This window comes from Podarcis liolepis, assembly GCF_965112155.1.
Source record: "Podarcis liolepis genome assembly, chromosome: 2".
Classification (NCBI taxonomy): Eukaryota; Metazoa; Chordata; class Lepidosauria; order Squamata; family Lacertidae; genus Podarcis; species Podarcis liolepis.
The window spans coordinates 71,538,424-71,560,497 of record NC_139555.1 but is presented as its reverse complement, the minus strand read 5'-3'; the positions used below and the strand labels follow the sequence as shown (position 1 = coordinate 71,560,497).

The 22,074-nt window shown below is 49.2% G+C and overlaps 1 protein-coding gene across 2 annotated transcripts in view; it reads right to left on the bottom strand.

Annotated features, from left to right (window-relative positions):
• Positions 1–883: 883 nt before the first annotated feature.
• Positions 884–22,074, bottom strand: part of SEMA3B (semaphorin 3B) — a 76,250-nt gene continuing 55,059 nt past the window's right edge. For both annotated transcript variants that reach the window (XM_083488704.1, XM_083488703.1), the window contains 12 exons: positions 21,095–21,214; positions 19,321–19,466; positions 18,589–18,703; positions 11,732–11,801; positions 11,409–11,553; positions 10,622–10,841; positions 9,686–9,777; positions 9,197–9,238; positions 8,413–8,570; positions 7,760–7,815; positions 6,916–7,055; positions 884–5,593 (listed from right to left, as the gene is read on the bottom strand). In XM_083488704.1, coding sequence (XP_083344830.1) covers positions 5,132–5,593; positions 6,916–7,055; positions 7,760–7,815; positions 8,413–8,570; positions 9,197–9,238; positions 9,686–9,777; positions 10,622–10,841; positions 11,409–11,553; positions 11,732–11,801; positions 18,589–18,703; positions 19,321–19,466; positions 21,095–21,214 — 1,766 coding nt within the window. In that variant the 3' untranslated portion in view covers positions 884–5,131. The remainder of the gene's footprint in view (positions 5,594–6,915; positions 7,056–7,759; positions 7,816–8,412; positions 8,571–9,196; positions 9,239–9,685; positions 9,778–10,621; positions 10,842–11,408; positions 11,554–11,731; positions 11,802–18,588; positions 18,704–19,320; positions 19,467–21,094; positions 21,215–22,074) is intronic.

The window sequence follows — 22,074 nt, the reverse complement described above, 5'->3', positions numbered from 1 at the left end:
TCTTAAACTCAAGATAAATTGCTTTTATGACTTAATTTAAAGCCAGAGGGGGCAGAACCTTTGCCTCCTGCCCCCCCCCCAGCCCTCTCTACCTGGCCCTCAGGACCCCACTGACTGCATTCTTGAAAATGTCACATATTGCCATCATTGTTTTAGGGGCCTAACCTGCTAATTAATGGGGTAGCAATATTCCACTGTCTCTCAAGTCATCTCCCCACTTCCCTTCTCCCCCCCCCCCCCCGCTGAGGGAAACTACAAACCTGTCCAGACACTTAAAGCTGCCATTCAGCTGAAGACACCATGGGGAAAGGTAAGGAGCTCCCACAGACCCCACCCTAAACGCTCCTTGGGTGCATTACCCAAAAAGAAAAGTTGTGCATATTACCCAGAGTGCACTGCTCCTTTGTCAGTCATGTGACCCAGCTGGCCTTGCCCCTCCAGCCTTGCCAAGCAGAAATAAAGCAGATAATATTTTCTACAATGACTTTCTCTCCAATTTACCTGCTAAATTTCTGCTTTCCAGACTGCTGGCAAAGGTACAGGAGTGAGGCCCTGTTCCTGGCAATGACCTGATAGGCAGAAATTTAGCAAGTGAAGCAGGAGACCTTAAATACCTCTACATGTATTATGGCACAAGCTATCATGGCCTAGGCTTCACTTAAGTAATACATGACAGCTGGCCTAATTTCCATGACCCCTAGGTGATAACTTGATGAAACCATGCCTATGGTACATTGCTGTTTTGGAACCATAAATGAAGAAGGGGTTTTGGTCTGCCTCCATAATCATTGCTCTGTTTCTACAGTGAGGACAACAGGTGGTGTTCTGCAAGCACTTAAAAATGTATGCAGTGATCACTTCCATGTTATGGAAACCAGACACACAAAGTTAAAACTGCTTTATTGTGTTAATATATTCCAACCACACTGGATCCAGCACACTTGCTGCATGTCTTAAAGTAGACCCAGTCGCTGTTGAGGCTGGGTTAACTCACCACAGGCCACCTTGGCTGACATCTATGCCTCACGTCCAGCAACTCTGCACACTTATTTTCGCTGCTACTATTTCCTTTAGAATTTATCATAGGTTCAACAGATAAGATATATAGGGTAAAACAATAATTAGTTGCCAAGGACATTAGTCCAATGCCTCTTTCTTCGGTATGGAAACCTTAATGGCCAAAACGCTGAGGTTCCAAATGGGGGTTTTCATGATCAGTATATCTTTCCCTCCCGGACACGGGAAGAGAGGAAACAAATGGAAGGAGTGGGGAACAAAAAGTTATACCTGCCAAATAGCTGAGTTTCATCCACAAAGTTTCAGGAGGGTGATTGATGCTTTTAACTAGGGAAATAATCTAGGTTTAAAAGTAGCTGCCCCCACTTCATCACAAATGGGGAAAGTGCTGTTGATTTCAGGTCCATCTTGCAGACTTCCCACAGGCATTTGGTGGGCCACTGTGAGAAAAGGATGCTGGACTAGGTGGGCTACTGGCCTGATCCAGCAGGATTGTTCTTCTGTTCTTATGCTACTAGCTTATTATGACACCCTAAGTTGGGGGAGGGGGGAGGTAAAAGGTAAAGGACTCCTGGATGGTTAAGTCTAGTCAAAGGCGATTATGGGGTGTGGCGTTCATCTCACTTTTCAGGCCGAGGGAGCCACTGTTTGTCCACAGACAGCTTTCCGGGTCATGTGGCCAGCATGACTAAACCGCTTTTGGCGCAACAGAACACCGTTACAGAAGACAGAGCTCACAGAAATGCCGTTTACCTTCCCACAACAGCAGTACCTATTTATCTACTTGCACTGGTGTGCTTTCAAACTGCTAGGTTGGCAGGAGCTGGGACAGAGCAACGGGAGCTCACCACTGTCGAGCGGATTCGAACCACAAACCTTTCAAGTGGCAAGCCCTAGAGGCTCAAACCACAAGTATGTGTGCCATGTAAGCTGAGAAGGGTGTCTCATGTGTGGCTCACTGCACAATAATGGGTCTAACCCCTTTCCCCAAATTATACAAGGGGAAATGGCAAGCTATGCATGCCTGAATCCTTCACAGCTGTCAATCATGCACAAAAGAGAGTAGGAGGCAGAACTCAAAGATGAAGTGTTAGGCATAATTGAATCTCATGACACACTCTCCCTTACACCCCTTACACCCCTTAGGAAACAGGCTAAGACTTGAGCAGCATACTAAATCACAGCCATTCCCCATAACCAAGCAAGGAAGATTACAGTGATGACATTATGTTTTTCTTAATGCCATTTTATTAATGCCGTTTAAAGGCTTCAGAAACCCTGGTCTCCAACAGGGTTCAGTCAGCTGCCTGGGAAAACAAGATGTCGGGATAGAAGGGGGTTCCCTAAACCTCTTTTATGTGCAGGAATTTTTTATTTTTTAAAAAAAGAAATATGGGACAGCATTCAACCAAACAGTTCCATATCTGCAGTCTGAAATGATACAGTCTAGGAAAAGTCTGACTATGTGATCAGCTATTTTTCAAGAGAGTCGCTCTGGAAACTCAGGTATGCTCCTAGCTGAAGGCCCAACAGGGTCAAATCCCTCCTCTAACCTATCCTCCTGCCTTCAAATTCTCTCATTCACCCAATGAGAGCCTTCAAATTCTCTCATTCACCCAAAAGTCAACCTCGCTGCTGCTCCTGCAGCTCTGGTAGTGACAAGGGGGGTAAGTGTCTCCTCCTTCCTTCATAGGCATTGGTGCTGCTATCACTCTGAGCCTGGTGCCAGGCATGCTAGGAATTGTCATTTTCTCTGCGCTCTCTGAAAACTACATTTCCAAGTCCATTTTTGGGTAGACCAAAGACTCTGGAATCATGTAATAAGCTTGATTTGCTTCTCCTTTGCCATTTATCCCTCACCACACAGCTCCACACAGTCTGTGGTGTAGCTTACAATACTGCAAAAAGTGTTCTTAAAAAAACCTTAAAAGACCTGTACATGTGGGATATTGGTTCCATTTTAAATCAGCAACTTTGCCTGGTAAAGTGGGGAGGAGGGGTAGATAGGGCTGCCATATTTTGGAGAGCAAAAAAGAGGACACATTTGCCAACTTTTACTTTTAACTATGGATTGCTGTGACGACACTCATTTTACACACCCATGAAAAAGAGGGTGTGTCCTGGAAAAGGAGGACATATGGCAACCCTAAGTAGAATGACAATGTAGCCGAATCTATTTGTAAAATATCTCAGATTAGTTCTAACATCCATGTATTATAGAGAAAGTTTTTACCCTACATAGGCAAAAGGGACAGCCTGATGCCATGGCAGTAGGCTACTCTAAAAGCAAAGGGAAATAAAAGGCAAAACAACAATTTTTTTTAAAGAAGCTGTGAAATTCCTCACTGGCAGGACAATTTAGGGGCAGTTTGCACTAAAAAAATGGTACAGTACAGGCTGTTGAGAACTCTGTAAGCCAGTTTTCCTTTTACTGGCTGTGAACTGTGAATTTAATAACTAACCATTGGTTCTGCTCTGTTCTTTAAGATGGTGGGCTCCAGACTCACTTTCTGTTTCACTAGACAGCGACTTTCAGCTTGACTAGGTAGTGCTGATATCACCCTTTTCTAATGTTTCAGATACCACAGAAGCAGCTTATATATCTTAAATCAGAGCAGATCTATCTATCTCAGACCCTCGCTGCCCAAATCCTAATCCAAGACAAGACTGCATTGCCTCTATCAGGCCAACACCTCCACCTCCCTTCAGACTGAAACCTAACAGGAAGCAACACAGAGATCAACACCCCCCCAGCATATCTAAGGGACAGATGAGCTTCATCTGCATGACCACACCTTTCTGGGCACTCCACAGAGGTGCCTCACAAGGCACTCCCAAAGTGAAGAATTCAAAATGAGTGTCCTCATTTGGTCTAGCCAAGGCTTTCCCAAGATGGTGCCCTACAAATGGTTTAGACTACAACTCCCATCACCCCCAGTCAACATGGCCAAGAGAAGGTGGGATATATGGCCCAAAACAGATGGAGAAGGGGAGGTCTGGGCTACTCTTTTACATATTGCTCCCGATGGGTTTTGGCTGGTGACGTGGGCCCCAGAGCAGACCGAAGAAGGGAACAAACCTTGGTTGGCCATCATTCTTCTGGCAATAACCTTCAAAGGAAGGACAGATAGACACCTCCACTGCTCAACATGACCTTACAAACATCCTTGTGTAATGACAGGGCCTCAACTTCAATATTTTACCAGTGTGTTAACTGCCTTTCTGTTACTGCCCTGCCACTTCCCAGTATGATGAAGACTCTCCAGAGGGCCATATAAAATATAGATCTGAGAGCGTAGGAGATATGCCACGGTTCCTCATCTCTGTTACCATCATCATTGCCACATGCACATCCAAAACATTTCAGAAGTGTACCCACAATCCTTTGGGCAACAGGAGCCCTGTCCCTTCAGTCAGAGGCTAAATGCTGGTGGGCCACCTGGTGGTGGATTTACATTCATCAGTTAACAATCTGTTAATAAATACATCAGTGGTTCTGTAGTGTCTCTGGAGGGGGAGAGCACATTGCTACACTTATGCGCACAAGGCAGGTCGGTTTGGTTATGGAAGCGAGAGGAAACGGGGTAGGCACCCTGCCTATCAAGACAGAGGGATGCATCGGGGGACTGTCCTCTTCAGAGGAAGATTCTGAGCATGAACAGACGCTCCAGAGCTAGAAGGCTCCTCAGCCCCAGAATTACATCTTGACAGTCAGCAGATCCTTGAGGGTAAGAAAAAAGCGACCACAACTCCTGGCGTATGCTGTCTGGTTTACTTCCCACTGCACAGGATATCATCATAACTTGGTTCCTTTGGTCCCCCGAGACTGCTGCCACCATCTTTGGTTGTATGTTGCGGAAGAGGCGAGGGCTACAGAAGCCACCCTCTCCTGTCGGGTTCTGTTGCTTCACACCGAGTTCTGAAGAATGGCAGCTAAGTTGCTATGATGACAACACCCCCCCTACAAACTACGTATGAAGCGGCCACCAGGAGGATGGAAAGGAAGCCCTCTCCACCAAACCATGGTCCTGCATCCTCTCTCCCACCCCTTTCCCTACACGCCCACCCTGCTCCCCAGCATAGAGGTTGGTTGTCCAGCTGCACTCCATGCAGGTCACCAGACGTCAGTGCTCCGGGGCCCCCTCTCCGCACGGGGCACTTCGTGTGTTCTCCGGCTGCGGCCTTTCCGCTTGTCCTCCAGGTGCTTCCACTTGTGGCTCTTGGCCTTGACGCTGAGCGGAGGGGGTAGCGGCGGCTTCTTCTTCGGCTGGTGGCTCTTGCGGCTCCACAGCTGCTCACATACCTGGTCCATGGTACTGAGGTTGGGGTGGTCCACCAGCTGCAAGAAATCTTGGTACCAGAGCTTGCGGTGGAAGGGCTGCGCGGGCTCCTCTTCCCGGGAGACGGAGAGCGAGTCTGCCTGCTGGGCGTGAATCACTTCAAGCTGGAGGTGCAGCAAACTCTGGGTAAAGCCGTGCTCCGTGGCGTGGCAGTGGTAGAGGCCAGCATCTTTGCGCTGCACATTGCGCAACAGGATCCCCCGCTCCATCTTGATGACTCGGTCATCCAACAGCACCTGCAGGTTAGTAAGGCCAGAAAAAAAGGATAGCATCACAATACAATACAGACTTTATTTGCGTAGCCGACAGGCCATAGCATCAAAGGACAAACACCGTCAAAAATACATTACAAATATAGTTAAAAGGATAGCATTGGTGAGAGGTCATCAATAGGGGTGAGGAACTGAGATGGGACAGGCAGGAATAACGATTCCAGAACCAGGAGGGAGGATGGCCCCATCAACAGTAAGGCCTGTGCAAACACATAGATGCTTGCATATTTTAATTGCCTTTAATGTTAATTCTAACTGTTTTTAAATGTTTGTAATTGTTTCAAAACTCTCTGATAATTAAAATATTTCTTGCAAACCGCTTGCAGGCATGGCCAAACTTGGCCCTCCAGGTGTTTTGGGACTACAACTCCCATCATCCCTAGCTAACAGGACCAGTGGTCAGGGCTGATGTTTTACTGCGATCCACAGACATATAAATGGTTAAATAAATAAATTAAACAAATCCTAGGTACCTGCTTGGAGACAGGTCCCTGCTATAAGCAGTGGGGCCTGCACTGAAGGAGGAAGAATCTGATGAAGGGAATGTGCAGGAAGTGGAGGCCAGCATGCCTGCTTTAGTAATTAACTGATTGATTGATTGATTGATTGATTGATTGATTATAGAATTCATAGAATCACAGAGGCAAAAAGATACTTATGATATCAGGAGGTTTTGGATCCAAAGGGAGGCTGAGGTAGCTTGAGAAAGTAAAACTACTACTACCACTACTACTACTACTACTAATAATAATAATCTTAATTTTAATATTTCTACCCCGCCCATCTGGCTGGGTTTCCCCAGCCACTCTAGATTCTGCCAGCTTTGTTTCCAATTCTCTCTTATATTTCTATATCAGGGGTCACCAACATAGCACCCCCAGGTGACAGGGTGTTCCTGATGGTACCCTCCTATGATACCCGCAAAAGCTCTCAGCAAAGATCCGCTCAAAATTCCACAATGCATGAGAGGCTGTTTGTTTTTTTCCTGCTTAGTTCCTGTTTGCACTGGCTCAGCCACTCCTACGTGGAATACGCCTCTTAAACATGGGCAGGCACCTTTCGTTGGATGCCAGGATAGGACACCCTTCCTTCCGCTCTGAACAGAGGAGAAGTACAAAGAGCTTCTCTCTGTGATTGTGTGTGGCAGTGGCTGATGTTCATGTCTTTTGCCATCAATGGCAGCAGCTGTTTTGTGACTGGAACCCACAACCAAATTCAAAATGTGCCTACTGGCCTAAAACGTTTGGTGACCCTGGTCTACGTGCACATAGCAGTCAAGCTCCTACCTCCTTCCGGGGGGCGCTGCTGCTTTTCTGGTACGTCCACACAACCTGGGCCTGCAGTGACTTAGGGAGGCACTCCAGGAAAGCGCTGCTGCCTTCCACTCCATATAACTTCTTTTCTGGGACGCTGCTTCGCTGGGGATCTGCACAGAAGCAGGAAGGGACAGCACAAAGTCGTGAGAGCTCAAGGAGGTCATCTGTTAATCTCAGCACAGGAGTATGGGAGCAGGACAACGAACACACAGGGATGTGCTGAGGCCAGAGCTGAAGCAAGGCATGAAGAAATCTAAACAGAAGTCCAAGCTGGCTACAAAATGGGGTGCGTTTTGAGGGAACAATCTATGGATCCAGGATGCTGTCCTGGCTATATTTAAAAGAATCTATTCTTAAGTGAGCAACTAAGCTCTGAAGTCAGTTGTAATGAAAGAAAGATTGTATGTGCAGCTGTGCTCAGTGTATTTTGGATAAATGAATGAGCGTGAATTTAGTTTCTTCTAGGGTCCAATTCCTTTTCCATGCAGTAATTTGAAAGTTGAGGAACACTTGCTGCTGAGTGTGCCGTTTCTTTTTCTTTTTTAATCGTGGGGAGAGGATAGTAGGGCACTGGGCAGAATTCATGTTTTCTCAGTGCTCTTCTGGTTCTGGCATTCAGTATTGTACGCCAGGTGTGAGAGAAGAGAGTGCATGCGTGCATATGTGCTGAGGGTGGGAAGGCACACGTTCCACTGCATCTAGAACTAATTCAGTGCAGTAGCCTGAGGCCATGCTACATCTTACATTGTTGGTGATGGTGGACACACCAAATTGGGCATGAATGACGCAGAGTGTAGGGTCCAAATGTACTCACCTCCAAAGCAGAGCACATTGGGATCCCCATTTCGCACATCCTGACGCCGGAACCGCCTGCAAGAAGGGGGGGGGGGGGAGAGAGAGAGAGAGAGAGAGAGAGAGAGACAGAGAGAGCATCAAAAGCAGGGTATGTTGTACTTCTGAGGTGGGCTGGAATGTGTGGCTTCTCCTGAAGACAAATCTTCTCCTCAGAGGGGCCGTGCAGCAAGATTGCTCTTGTCCTGCTTGGGTTCCAGTCACAACATCTTAGAACTGAGATCCTACAGTGCACATCCTGGGCAACCTAGAGAATACTGCTCCTGGATAGACAGATCCAGCTGAATGTAGTGGCCAGGAGCTATTTCCTTCCCACATCTTGGTATCAGCAGCATCTGTCCTATGGCTTCAGAGGAGAAGCAGGCTCTTAAGCAGGCAAGAGCAGACAGTGGCCATGCCAAGACTGCATACGGGGATGTTGTCAGGATGTAGGTCTGTGTCCCTTTGGGCACTGCTCAAGGCAAGCCAACAGGAGATGGGGGGGAAATCTCCCACCAAACCAGATCACAGCTGGCTGGCAGCAAGAGGGTAGGTGGCCCAAGAGACAACAGGCAGGCTCCATTATCACTCTCTGCCCCACCCTGCCCTCAAGAAAGCCCCGCAGTCATACCATACCTTTTGGTGTTGTGCATGTAGCGAGTGCAGGTAGTCCCATCCCAGGCACAGTATGGATCTCTAGCCAGGCAGCATTCAGCACAAGCTTTGCCGTAGATCCCACAGCGGTGCAAGGGCAGCTGGGAAACAGAAGTCCTGGAGCCAATGTAGAGCTGTTGCTGTTAGGAGACAAAGCCACAGAGTCCTATTAAGGCCAAGTCAATGTCTTCTGCTGCTTGTATTACACCTGATTCTGGCCTCTTTGACACCACAGTCCAAAAGAGGTGGGTACGAGGCTTTCCCAGAGATAAAGAAGCCCAGAGCTCTCATTGGAAAAGCATGGGAACTGCTAGCTTCACCATGGAGAAATCTAGAGTGGCCTGACACTTGTTGATGGAAGGAAGAGAACTGAAATAGAAAAACGGCAGCACTGCCAACATTGGCTGCCATATATCCAGAATTTCCCAGACATTTTATCGATTTTCATCCAGACACTGCTGCCGACTGCAGTATTCTGGATATGTCTGGGAAAATCTGGACATGTGGCAACCCTACTTAAACCAACCACAGGGCAGATGGATGGGACAGGGTGTCTTGAAGGAGGTGGGACAGCCTCATCATCAGAGGACCTCTGATAGACTCTCTTACTTGGAAACATATATCTGTATGAATACCAGGCCCTGTTCAGATAATCTCCCACTGCTGAGCTCTCTCCCCAATTGCATGCAGAAGTCATCACTGCATTGCCTCCCTGTTCACATTCCCACGCCATGGCTCCCCAAAGCTCTTCTGCTGCACGACGTACCCGCTTGGAGGAGATCTGCATGCTTGTAACTGGAGAGGAGTCCTGCCAATGAGAAAAAGGAATTGCAGTGTGACTGAGTTAGTGACAGGCAATCAGTATCCCAGTTCTTCTTCTTCAGGATTGCTCCTATGCAATCAGGAATCCAAGCACTTTCCCAGGGCACCCAGGTTACTGTCTCTGGTTCTCAAGTGAAGCCCTGAAGACTGTCGCCACCACCAGAGTTTTATACAAGACAGGCATAAGAAGAACCCTACTGGATCAGGCCAGTGGGCCATCTAGTCCAGCATCCTGTTCTCACAGTGGCCAAACTACAGGAAACCTGCAAGCAGGACATGAGCGCCACATCACATGCTAAGCTTCTGTAGCATTCAGGGAAAACTCTGAAATATTTAGGCCAGATGGAGCCCCTGAGTGGACATCACAGTCCTTTCATTGCACAGTTGTGCTTGGCTTCAGCTAAGACAGCCTTCCCCTTTCGCTCACGCTCACCTTAAACACCTGCAGCTCCTCCAGCAGCAGCTCCTCCATGTTTTGCCAGCTCTCCTTGGGCACAGAGACGACCTTCAGGACAGTGCCAATGTCTGCCAGGCAAGTGGGACAATTTAGCACAACAAAAGGGGGATTCGCAGGCAGGCAGGCAGATGCTTCCCAAGTTCCAAAGGTAGCTCTGTAGAACTATTATTCGCCTCCCCCTGGAAAGATTTCTCAAAGCCACAGAGACGCCATGCAAGAAGAGCTGAAAGCCAGGCAATTTGGTTCATACAAAAGAGATGAGGTCAACAAAATGTGCCAAGTTTCCAAGGATTTGGGGCACTTAAGCTGGTCCCTTTAGGGATCTTGTTTCCAGTCTCCTTTGATCTTATGCTAAATCAGAGCTTTCAGTGCACCAGCTGAAAGCGGGAATGTGGCCAACAGGATTGGGGGAGGCAAAGGCAACAGGACAAGGGTTCTAGCTGAAAGCATATAACGTTTCACTACACACAGTGACTGTGCAATTAGAAACAAGGCGGGAGATCAATGAACAGCATCTCCTCTGTGTGTATGCGCACACATTTTAAAGTTAATAGCAGCCAAAGGAGGCCCTAAATTGAACCATGCCTGTGTAGCCACATCATCTTCTATTGTAAATTATCACCGCTCAAGGATATATTCCAGTCAGGGAAAAGAACTCTAGCAGGGCAAGAAGTAGGCCAGGGAAAAGTCCTGAGGGCTGTGTAGAGATACCTAGAGGGCCTGAGGTGCCCTACTGCTGCCCTGCATACACACCTGGAGGGAGTGCTCTACAAGGAGTGAGCTAAGGGTTACCTAGAGTTGGTCGCCAGAATGCACATTTTGACCCTTGAACTGTGAGCATCCTAGCATGCTGTTTTAAGAAGCAGAAGGGAACTTGGAAGGCATATCAGAAGGGGAGGCGTGCAGACACACCTGTGCCAATGAAGAGGACGTCATAGTGGCCGTCAGCAGCAGCCACTCGGTCTACTGCGATGCGGGTGAAGGTGTAGCCCACGTTGGTCTGAAGGAAGATGGGTCGCTGGCCATGTGGCAACACTGAGTTGTACATTAACGGGTGGTTGCGAGCAAACTGAATCACATCATCGGGGAAATCCTTGGTGGAACTAAATGTGCCAAAGGTTTTGCTGGGACACTGAAGGGGAGAGGGAGAGGGAGAGGGACAGAAGGAGAGAGGGAGACAGAGAGGGAGGGGAAAAAGAGAGAGAGAGAGAGAGAGAGAGAGAGAGAGAGAGAGAGAGTTGAAGGCCCAGGCATGAAAAAACCACCTACTCCTAGAAACACCACATCACAGACCTCCATGCACCCCACATAACTCCCTTTCCAGTCCAATCACACCCTACCTTTAATCCCCCGCTACCTTTCCAGGCAGCTCTGGTGATGCCCTAATTTCCTTAGTTTTCTGAAGCCCTGAAGTTTCATAGAATACTGTCAGTACCCCACAATCCTGGCCCAGAAATCCCCATCCTCCCCCAGCCCATTTCCCCATTTCCTCATTTCAGCCCGCTCTTCTCTCCATCTAGCCAAGAGCTCTCCAAACATATTGTTCTGGGTGTTCCCACATCTCTACATCAACAAGCACCCTTGTTATTTTTTTATTATTATCATTGCTATTGAATTCTATATACCGCTTGCCTGCCAAATTGTTTCTAAGTAGTTTGAACCTTGCTTCATTTCATCACCCCAAGTCCAAGGCACGTACCATTCCTGGGCGGGGGTAAGGGACCCGGCCTTGGTAGGACACCCACTGATAGTTTGGCCCTTCCTTGTGAGCAAAAGGTCCCAAGAAGGCTCTGCGGATGTCACTCATATGGTAGACACAGACAGCAGAGCCCTTGAAGACGGTGCTGTGGGAGCAGACCACAGAGAAGCATTAGGGTAGGAATAACCAGGTGAATGGTGTCTCCACCCCACACCCTCCAATATGTCTGGGGGGACATTTCCCAGAAGGTCAGACATTGCCTTTACAGCCTCTTGGGAAAAGGAAACCCGGCTGAAAGTGGAGGAAACCACCATTATCCTTACCTGGAGGTGGTGAAAACAGCATACAGCAAAGGGTTGCGCTTGTCTCTGGTTGGCAGCAAAAATACATCATCTGAAGAGAGACCAAGCAGAGGAAGAGAGAGAAGGAGAAAAGGAGTCACTGGCCTGCAGTCTTCCACCTGGAGCATGGCAATCCCTTTCCCAGCCACAGGAGAATATTCTAGCTAGAAAGTGAACCTTTCTCTAACCTCCCCACACCCCCAATAGGGAGAGATATATTAAGCCTCCACCACTGCTCTCTGCTGACACACTGGCAGTGATCAGGCACTAACACCAATTAAACAAAACAGAACAGAACACCGCAAGTTGCATGCATGCATGCATGCATGCATGCATGCATAAATAAATAAATAAATAAATAAATAAATAAATAAAATTGTTGTCCTCTAAGGACAGCAGTTCAGATTTGTTCTGTTTATCTATTTAGCCATCACACAATGGAGCTCCCCCAAAAGCCCTTTCTAGTTTGCATTTATGATGCGCTTTGCTCACATTGGCATCAGGGCAGTTCTACATGATTCCGCTTTCAATACCGTTTGCACCTGCAAACATTTCAAGATGGACATTTCCAATGGGTACAGGTCCCGGAGCTTCCTGCTGAACATGGGTGGGTGGGGAGTTGTTTGGCTTTTGTTGTGCCATAATCGTATTATTGTAACCTGACCTGGGACTAGTGTATTACATACTGTCAGGGAACTGCCATTGGAGCATCAGGTGGTGGAGGGACTCAGGGAGGAAGAAAGAGACTCAACAGCAGAAGCAGGGACCAGCAGGGGGAGGAGTGGGTCTCTGAGGGAATGCGAGCAGGAGGGAGGGCTCAGGGACGCTTCCAGCGAGAACAGTGGGGAGGTATCTGAGTCTCCCATAGGGAGACCCACACCTCGCCGGAAACTGTCACACCGTGAGTCCAGGAGACGCGTTTCCGTTAAGGAGCTCCTTTGCTGGAAACGCTTCCACAGACAGCCACTGTCGGACTCTACTAGTGACTAGAGCAGACATGTCTGAGGAGCTCCGTCACACACGGAGGTTTGTGGGGTCGCACAAACTCTGAGGGAGCACGTTTTTACGCACAAGCAGCTAATCAATCCCTAACAGCAGTCCGACAGTCTCTGTACGCTGCCTGTGCAAGAGAAAGCATCATGAGTGAACCAACCGGAACCGGAGGAGCGGGGGCTGGAGCTGGTCCAAGCTTGGAAGATAGATACCGAGCGTTGGAGGTCCAACTGGCGCTGCAGACGGCGAGGCTGGAGGAGAGAAGGGCTCAGGATGCAGACAAGAAGGGGCGAGCCACTCAATTCCCCAGAAAGGTACCAGGATTGGTGCAAAAATTTGGGGGGGACCCCAAGGATTACCATGCCTTTAGGACAGAGATGCAATATGCCATTAATGTGCAGTTCGATGAGTTCCCTGATGAGGAATCGCGAGTTGCTTTCGTAATTGGGCATCTTGAGAAAGGGGCGAGAGACTGGGTTCGACCCCTAATGGCAACGCACAATGACATACTAAAGGACACGAGGAAGTTCTTTCGTGCAATGGATATCATGTTTTCCAGCGATATTGAGGAAGGGGCGGTGCGCAGACAGCTAATGGCTTGTAAGCAGGGAAGTCGATCTGTCCGTGAGTACTGGACTGAGTTTACCATGCTGATTCACAGACTGAGTTGGGATTTATCGGCGGCACCCATTCAAATGCTATTTGAAGAAGGTCTTTCTTCGGCGGTGAAAGACGAGCTGTCACGGAGCCCCAGGGCGGAGTCTATGGATCAGCTGACCAAATCTGCGCTGACCATAGGAGCGCGGCAGGAGGCAAGAGCCTTGGAGAGGCGGGAAGGGAGAGGGGAACGTTGGAAGGAGTTCCGCATTCCAGACATTCCTGAGCCAGCTTTCCCGCCGGCAGAGCCGATGGAAATCGGAACAGCGCGCGCGCGCGCATTTTCAAAAACCAGCGAGGGGGCTAAGAAGGAGGGAAAGGGCCCCCGGAAATGCTATCTCTGCCAACAGCCAGGCCACTTTGCCAGAGTCTGCCCCCAGAGGAAGGAATGGCAAGGGATGGTGGGAGCTGTTGAGGGGGGAGAACAGGGGGGAACGGAGCAGGTAAAAGCCAACGCCTGGTTGCCACAATCGGGGCACTGCAGCCAGGCCAAAGAGCAGTGAAAGTGCCCGTGCCAGAAGCTCCTCGACCTGCTCTAGTGATTGAAGTGTCGCTAGAGCTGCAAAATGGGCACCCCCTAAAAATAAAGGCGCTATTGGACTCAGGCAGCTCCTGCAATTTTATGAGCAAGGAGTTTGCTGCTGAACACCAGATACAGACTATCCCTTTAAGCAACCCCCTGCAGGTGACCATGATTGATGGCAGGGAGTTGTTGGGAGGAGGAGTCAGCTTGCAGACTGTCCCAATGATAATGAGGGTGGCAAGGCACACAGAACTGATAGCGTTTAATGTGGCCACCCTGGGAGGCGCTCCCATTATTTTGGGAATGAGCTGGCTAGCTCTACATGATCCGCTGGTTGGCTGGCATCAAAGAGTGGTGTCCTTTGGTTCAGCACATTGCTTAGAACACTGCAAAGGGGAAAAGGGTTCAGCAGGGGCCCAAGCCACCCTAGCAGGGACTGAAGTAATGGAGAAGGTGAAGGTACCACCACAGTATGCAGATCTCAGCGACGTGTTCAGCGAGAAGGAAGCTGACCAACTACCACCTCATAGACCCTTTGATTGCCAGATCAATTTACTCCCTGGAGCACAGCTTCCCGTGGGCAAGTTGTATGCCATGTCAGACAGAGAAATGCAGGAGTTGCGAGGGTTTATTGACAAGAACTTGAAGAGAGGCTTCATCAGAGAGTCCAAAGCAGCAGGGGGTAGCCCAGTGTTTTTTGTGGACAAAAGGAACGCGGACAAGCCGAGACTTGTATGTGATTTTAGGAGGTTAAATGCAGTGACTGAACCGGTGGCTTTCCCTATGCCCAGGATTGATGATATTTTGACCAGGGTGAGGAAGGGAAAGATTTTTACAAAGCTGGATCTAAGGGGGGCGTACAACCTGATACGCATAAGGAAAGGGGATGAATGGAAAACCACCATGTTTACCCCTTTGGGGGCATTTGAATACCTCGTTATGCCATTTGGATTACAAGCAGGCTCAGCGTGTTTTCAATCTTTTATGAACCACGTACTGGGCCCTTTGCTCTACAAGAATTGCGTTGCTTTCCTAGATGATGTGTTGGTGTATTCGGAGAATGAGGAGCAACATGTGAGAGACGTCAGAGAAGTGTTGAGCAGACTGCAAGCCAACAGGCTGTGGGTCAAACTGGAGAAGTGTCGGTTCCATACCAAGGAGGTGGAATTCCTGGGGTACCGCCTGTCAGACAAGGGATTGGCCATGGATCCCGGCAAGGTACAGGCAGTGCTGGAATGGAAAACACCCAAAACCAAGAAGGATGTGCAGAGGTTCCTAGGGTTTGGAAACTTTTATCGTAAGTTCATCCGCAACTTCGCCCATCTGACGGCGCCCATCACTGACTGTCTCAGCAGTAAAAAGAAGTTTGTATGGACGGCGGAGGCGGAGCGAGCGTTTGAGGAGCTGAAAAGGGCCTTCGCCTCTGAAGAACAACTTCTGCATGTGGATTTACGAAAGAAGCTAAGGGTTGAAACAGACGCATCTGACAGAGCCATAGGGGCGGTGCTTCTTCTGCAGCCGGGGAAGGAGGAGTCAGAGTGGCGACCGTGTGCCTTCTTTTCACGAAAGCTGAACAAATCCGAGAGGAACTACACGGTGTACGACCGAGAACTTCTGGCTATTCATGAGGCGTTCCGGAGATGGAGGCATCTGCTAGTTGGTGCACAACATAAGGTGCAAGTGTGCACGGACCATAAAAATCTAGAGTATTGGAGAACTGCGCGAGTGCTCAACCAAAGGCAGTTGAGATGGGCCCAGGAGTTCTCCAAATTTAACTTTGAGATTTGTTACGTGCCAGGCCCAGAGAATGTTAGGGCGGACGCTCTCTCACGCAAACCTGAATATTTGGAGGGGGAGGGAGCACCCGAAGAAACCCATATCATTCCAGAGGACCGCTGGGTGTGTGGGGCGACTTTGGTGGGGCAAAGGGAATTGGTAGAGGGTACGGTGCAGGATGCATACGCCCAGGACAAACTCAGGGATCTCAGGAGGGAGGAAGACAAATCCGGTGGTTTTGAGGAGAGAAACGGGGCATTGTATTATAAGGGAGCGTTATATATACCTGAAGGGGAATTGAGGGAGAAGGTACTCAAGCAGCTGCACGATAGCCCCACAGCAGGGCATTTTGGGCAACACAAGACCATGTGGCTGGTTACCAGGGAATTTTGGTGGCCCAAGGTCAGGGAAGATGTGCGGGAGTATGTGAGAGGGTGTGAACAATGCCAAAGAGCCAAGGGGGAGAGGCGGGCGCCGGCTGGTTTATTAGAACCACTGCCCACACCTGAAAGACCGTGGGAAGCAGTGGCAATAGATTTCATGACTGATCTGCCAAGGTCTAGAGGGAAAACAGCCATCATGGTTGTAGTAGACCTGTTAACTAAAATGGCCCACTTTATAGCCTGCTCACATGCGGTCACAGCAGAAGAAACAGCCAAATTGTTTGTAGAGAATGTGTTTCGGTTGCATGGCGCCCCCTTGAGGGTGGTTTCAGACCGAGGGAAACAATTTACTTCCAGGTTCTGGAGGAAGCTCATGAGCTTACTGCATGTAGAGGTTAATTTTTCAACGGCCCGTCATCCAGAAACCAACGGGCAGGCGGAAAGAGCAAATGGGGTTCTCCAACAATATTTGAGGTGTTATGTTAATGACAGAGAGAATGATTGGGTGGAGAAGCTGGCGTTGGCAGAATTTGCCTACAACAATGCAGAGAACGTGTCCACGGGGATGAGCCCCTTTTTGGCTAATCACGGGTGCCATCCCAGAGCCTTCCCAGGGGGGGAGGGGGAGAACTGGAGCGTTCCAGCTGCAGAACAGTTCGTTGAAGAAATGGAAGCGATCCATCGCCAGCTCCAACTCAACTTAAACAGGGCTAAGGAGGAATATAAGAGGCAGGCAGACAAAAACCGAAGGGAAGGTGAAAGCATCAGGGTGGGGGACCAGGTGTGGCTGTCAACCCAAGGGTTGCCGTTCAAAGGAGGTTGTAAGAAATTAAGACCCAAAAGGCTGGGTCCGTTTGAAGTCATGCAGCAGGTCAATCCAGTGGCTTTCAGGCTCCGGTTACCGAACCACATGAAGCTGCACCCAGTTTTTCACAGGTCATTGCTGTCACCGTATAGAGGAGACAGTGAAGGGAGGGTCACAAGGGGACCAGCAATGGAGGAGAAGGAACACAGCTACCATGTAGCGGAGATCCTCGATTCCAGGTGGAAGGGAGATCAAGTAGAGTATTTGGTAATGTGGGAAGGGGAACCGGAGTCGGAAAACACCTGGGTTAGGGCAGAGGATGTCAATGACGAAGTTTTAATAGAGACTTTTCATCAGAGGTTCCCACGTAAACCTCAGCCTGTAGCGAGGTTCCGAAGGGAATACTTTGCCACCACCGACGAGGAAGAGGAGTTGGAGGGGTTCCCAGATTCTGAAGAGGAAGAGGATTCAGCGAGCCAGGACGACGATCGATGGAGGGAATGGTTCGAGACGTCGGAAGATGAGGAAGATTCTTTTCGGGGTTTTAGCCCTTCACCTCCCAGGGGAGAGGAAATGGGAGGGGGTGAGGGGGGCCCTGGAGGGGAGGTGGATGTCAGGGAACTGCCATTGGAGCATCAGGTGGTGGAGGGACTCAGGGAGGAAGAAAGAGACTCAACAGCAGAAGCAGGGACCAGCAGGGGGAGGAGTGGGTCTCTGAGGGAATGCGAGCAGGAGGGAGGGCTCAGGGACGCTTCCAGCGAGAACAGTGGGGAGGTATCTGAGTCTCCCATAGGGAGACCCACACCTCGCCGGAAACTGTCACGCCGTGAGTCCAGGAGACGCGTTTCCGTTAAGGAGCTCCTTTGCTGGAAACGCTTCCGCAGACAGCCACTGTCGGACTCTACTAGTGACTAGAGCAGACATGTCTGAGGAGCTCCGTCACACACGGAGGTTTGTGGGGTCGCACAAACTCTGAGGGAGCACGTTTTTACGCACAAGCAGCTAATCAATCCCTAACACATACGTTGCAGCATACAACTACAAAGAAACCCAAACCAGTCTGGAGGAGCCCAATGTGGATACATTAAGAACATTCAAAACAATCCATGTGCATTTTTTATCCAAATGTATAAAATATGAAAAACATGTATATAAGGGCACAAGTCCATCAGGGGTTAAAACTTGGGATTTGGCTGCAATGGGTCAAAAAGCAACCTACGCCTAATTCTACAAAGCTGGATTGCAAACTGGCACTTTTCAAACGAAATGATGTTCTTTGGTTGAGATTTGGAAGATATAAATGCATGGGACAAAAAATGTAACTAAAAATGTGGAAATCTGTTTTGCTTTAGAATATGAATGGTTGCTTAGGATTTGAACAACGCAATGTCTTCATAGAAAATATAATAATCACAAGCTATTTCTTCAAAGTCATGTGTTTTTAAAACTGTCCATGTTTTGACTGCCTATGTGCACGTATGTGGGTGAATGCATCCCTTTCTACATTCTAGAACATGTAGCTTTTGCACAGTTTTCTCTGTCAAGGTGGATCTCCAGTTTCAGGTAGGAGTCTCTCCCAGTCCCACCTGGAGATGCTGGGAACCTGGGACCTTCTGCGTGCAAAATGCCTGTGTTCTGCCACTTATCTACGCCGCCCCCTTCCCCCTGCCAGACCAGACCTCAATCAGCCACAGTCACTCACGGAGCTGGTCAAAGTACGTATCACTCCCATCGCTGCCAGGCACTGAGCACACCAGCCGGGCCTTCAGAAATGTTGTCCATTTGTTCACCAGGCTCCTCTGCCCACCCATGTCATTCTGCAGAGAGAGGAAGAGAGGCCTATCAGAGAGGTAGCCGGGGACAGCAGTGCACGTAGGACATTTTAGACTCCGGATTTCCCCCATGGTCTTGTGGGTGAGAACCCTCTTAGATGATAATGTGTATTAGTTCACTTACTTTGAAATGCCTCACTACACTTGCCCCCCTGCTCATTCTGCTGAATGGGGCCCTAAACCTCTGCCCCAAAAACCCTTTTCCCTTGCTGCTGCTAGAGCCCCACTCCTGCCATGAAAGACTCCTTCCAGCCAGTGTCCCAGTTCAGCTGCCCAGTAGCTGCTGTCCACCTCCACAGAGCAAGATCCACATGGAGAACTGACCTAAGGCTCAGCAAGGGGCTCAATAAGCTGAAGTGCAGGAAGCCCTAAGAATGGGGTGGACCCTAATGCTTTACCACAGGGCAGAGGCAGAGGCAGAGCTGAGAGAGCAGCTCTCTCATACAAGCAGGCACATGGATGTACGCTGAAACTGGGTCGCCACTCAGCCCAAGTGTTGGGCTGGCACCCAGATACCTGACCTAACCTGCCTGACTGGTGGCAACATGACCAGGCCTTGCCCAATCCTTAGCACTGGACTCGAGAAGGCACAGAGCTCTCACCCGGCAAATCTGGCCTATGCGGGTGAAGGTCTGCTTGCCCAGCCCCTGGGCTCCTTCCACTGCTGTCTCCCGGAAGAAAAAGAAGATCTTGTCGTCATCGGGATTCTCACTCTCCGGGATCCAGAAAACATCAATGAACTTGGGCTCTTGGGGACAGACAAGTGGGAGAACATCAATGCCAAAGCAAAGAGGTGGGAAATTGTACATTATGTGAGGGAACATAATGGTCTTCCACTTAAGAAAAAAATGCAAAGAGCAGCACTGTGCTGCTTCATGCAAAGTCAGACCACTGATCTATTGTCACTTCCTCCCTTATCTTTTTGGCCATATCTTTAACTCCCCCCTCCATCCCATGGTCCAACATTGACAGGTGGATGGATTACCCAGCTGTTAAATAGATGAGTCAAAGTTGGCCCATGGGGCAGGGAAGCAAGCCTGCTTTCTGAAGGCTCCAGGTACACAAGTTCCTAAAGGGAACTTCCCTTGCACACCTGACCTTCGACCCTGCTTTCTGCAGGGATTGGCTATGAGCACCCATTCCCCATGGGAGGAGGCAATGCTTGCAGCCAACCCAGCAGAACTGACATCACCAGGCTGACAGGTGGACGTGGTTTAAGTAAAAATGGCTTCCTGGACCAGTCTGGAACCACCAGACTCGCTGGTGGGCAGGAGGTTCTCCATCTCTGTTTAGCTGCAGATGCTAGGAATTGAATCTGGAACCTTCTGCAGGCGAAAGAATATACTCTGCCCCTTTCCCGTGAGTGTAATGGGGAATCTGACTGAGGCACAATGGGTGGGGGTTGTTAAATCTCCCCCTGCTTTTTTATTGTAATCATCACCACCATCATCCTCTGAAGCTGCTTTTCACTCCCACAGGGTAAAGGAGACAGAAACACAGACTCTTTCTCCCCACTGTCCAGAGAAGACTTTGCCACATGACACATTTAAAGCTCATGACTTCCCCTGGAGAATCCTGGGAAATGGTTGTTTAAGGGTGTTGGGAATTACACCTCTGTGAGGATGACCTACAGTTCTCAAGATGGTACAAATGTGCTTTAAATACATGGTGCAGATGTATTTGGGAGAGGTATTCAGGTCATCAAAGGCCACAAGGGGAAAGGGGTAGAGGTCTTCTCCCAGAGTGCTGCTTTGCAGCCATGTGGGGCTGCTAATTTGTAAAAGAAAACAAAAGATGAAATCCTAAACGCATCTTGTCTACCTTGGTGGTTAGTCAGCAGTGGTCAGGAAGCTGCCAATCAGGCCCTGGCCACTAGATGGCAGCCTCCATTCATAAGTGACAAAACAGCTGGGGATTGAGACTCTGAAGCAGAACCAACAAGAGTCCTAAGGAACTGTAGTTTTCCTTAATTAAAGAATTCCTTCCAATAGCACCTTAAAGACCAACTAAGTTAGTTCTTGGTATGAGCTTTCGTGTGCATGCACACTTCTTCAGATACACTGAAACAGTGTTTCAGTGTATCTGAAGAAGTGTGCATGCACACGAAAGCTCATACCAAGAACTAACTTAGTTGGTCTTTAAGGTGCTATTGGAAGGAATTCTTTTATTTTGACTATGGCAGACCAACACGGCTACCTATCTACTACTGTAGTTTTCCTTGGCACTTAAAGGAACATGTTCTCCCACTCCCAACACCAGTGATCCATCAGAGATAGAAAAAGGACAACAGGATGAGTGCAAGGAAATTGCTGTTTATGCAGCCCCAAGCCTGTTTTCCGCATCCTTGGGATGCCCTTGCTCCCTGCCCCCACTGACCGTTGAGCCACCGGGAGTCGTGCTGCTCCGTGCGGATGGAGGGTCTTGAGCCAAGGCTGCGGAAGATGGTGAAGTCGCGGCCCATCAGGTCAGTAGCCACCCCAGAATAGAGCTCTTCACCTGCCCACCACAGAATGATAAAAGACAGAGGTTAAAAGGCTTCGTCATGGGATGTGTATACTGGAACATGTCCCAGGTACTCTTTCTCTGGTACCCCGTGCAGGATTCGTCTCCCCTGAAATGTCCTCTGCTCTTTAAAGGCAGGAAAGCTCCTAGGCAGGCAGGCAGGCAGGCAGGCAGGCAGGCTGGCAGGCTGGGAGGCAGCAGCTGCCATTCCTGGAGTCTTGCTCAGAGGGTGCTTGGAGCCAAAAGAGAATGTGCCGCCAGCCACACCAGCAGTGGCATCCTCAGCACATAGTGCTGGCTGATGCAAGCTGTTCCAACATCAGATGGAGAGCAGTCTCCACTTGGCAAATGCTAGAAGAGCTTTGGGGACTCATGAGTCCTTGGATGAGACAACGGCTGCATGCACACCATACATTTAAAAAACTGTAAAGGGTGCTGGGAATTGTAGCTCCATGAGGATTACAGTTCCAACTACAGTTCCAATTATTCTTTTGGTGGAGAGGATGCTCTTTAAACGTATGCTGTGTTGACTGGAAAGTGCTGGCTGTGTTTTTATTGGACATCCCACACAATCACTCTGTTATTCTTATATTCTAATATTCTAATATAAGAAGAGCCCTGCTGAATCAGGCCAATGGCCCACCCAGTCCAGCACCCTGCTCTCACAGGAGCCAACCAGATGCCTGTGACAACAGCACTTTCCTCTCCTGTGGTTTCCAGAAAGTGGCATTCATAAGCATTGCTTTCTCCGGCCATCAAATCAGAGCATAACTACTGTGGCTGGCAGCCACCAACAGCCCCACCCTCCATGAACTTACCCTCCTCTTTTAAAGCCACCCAAGGTGGAGGGAGGG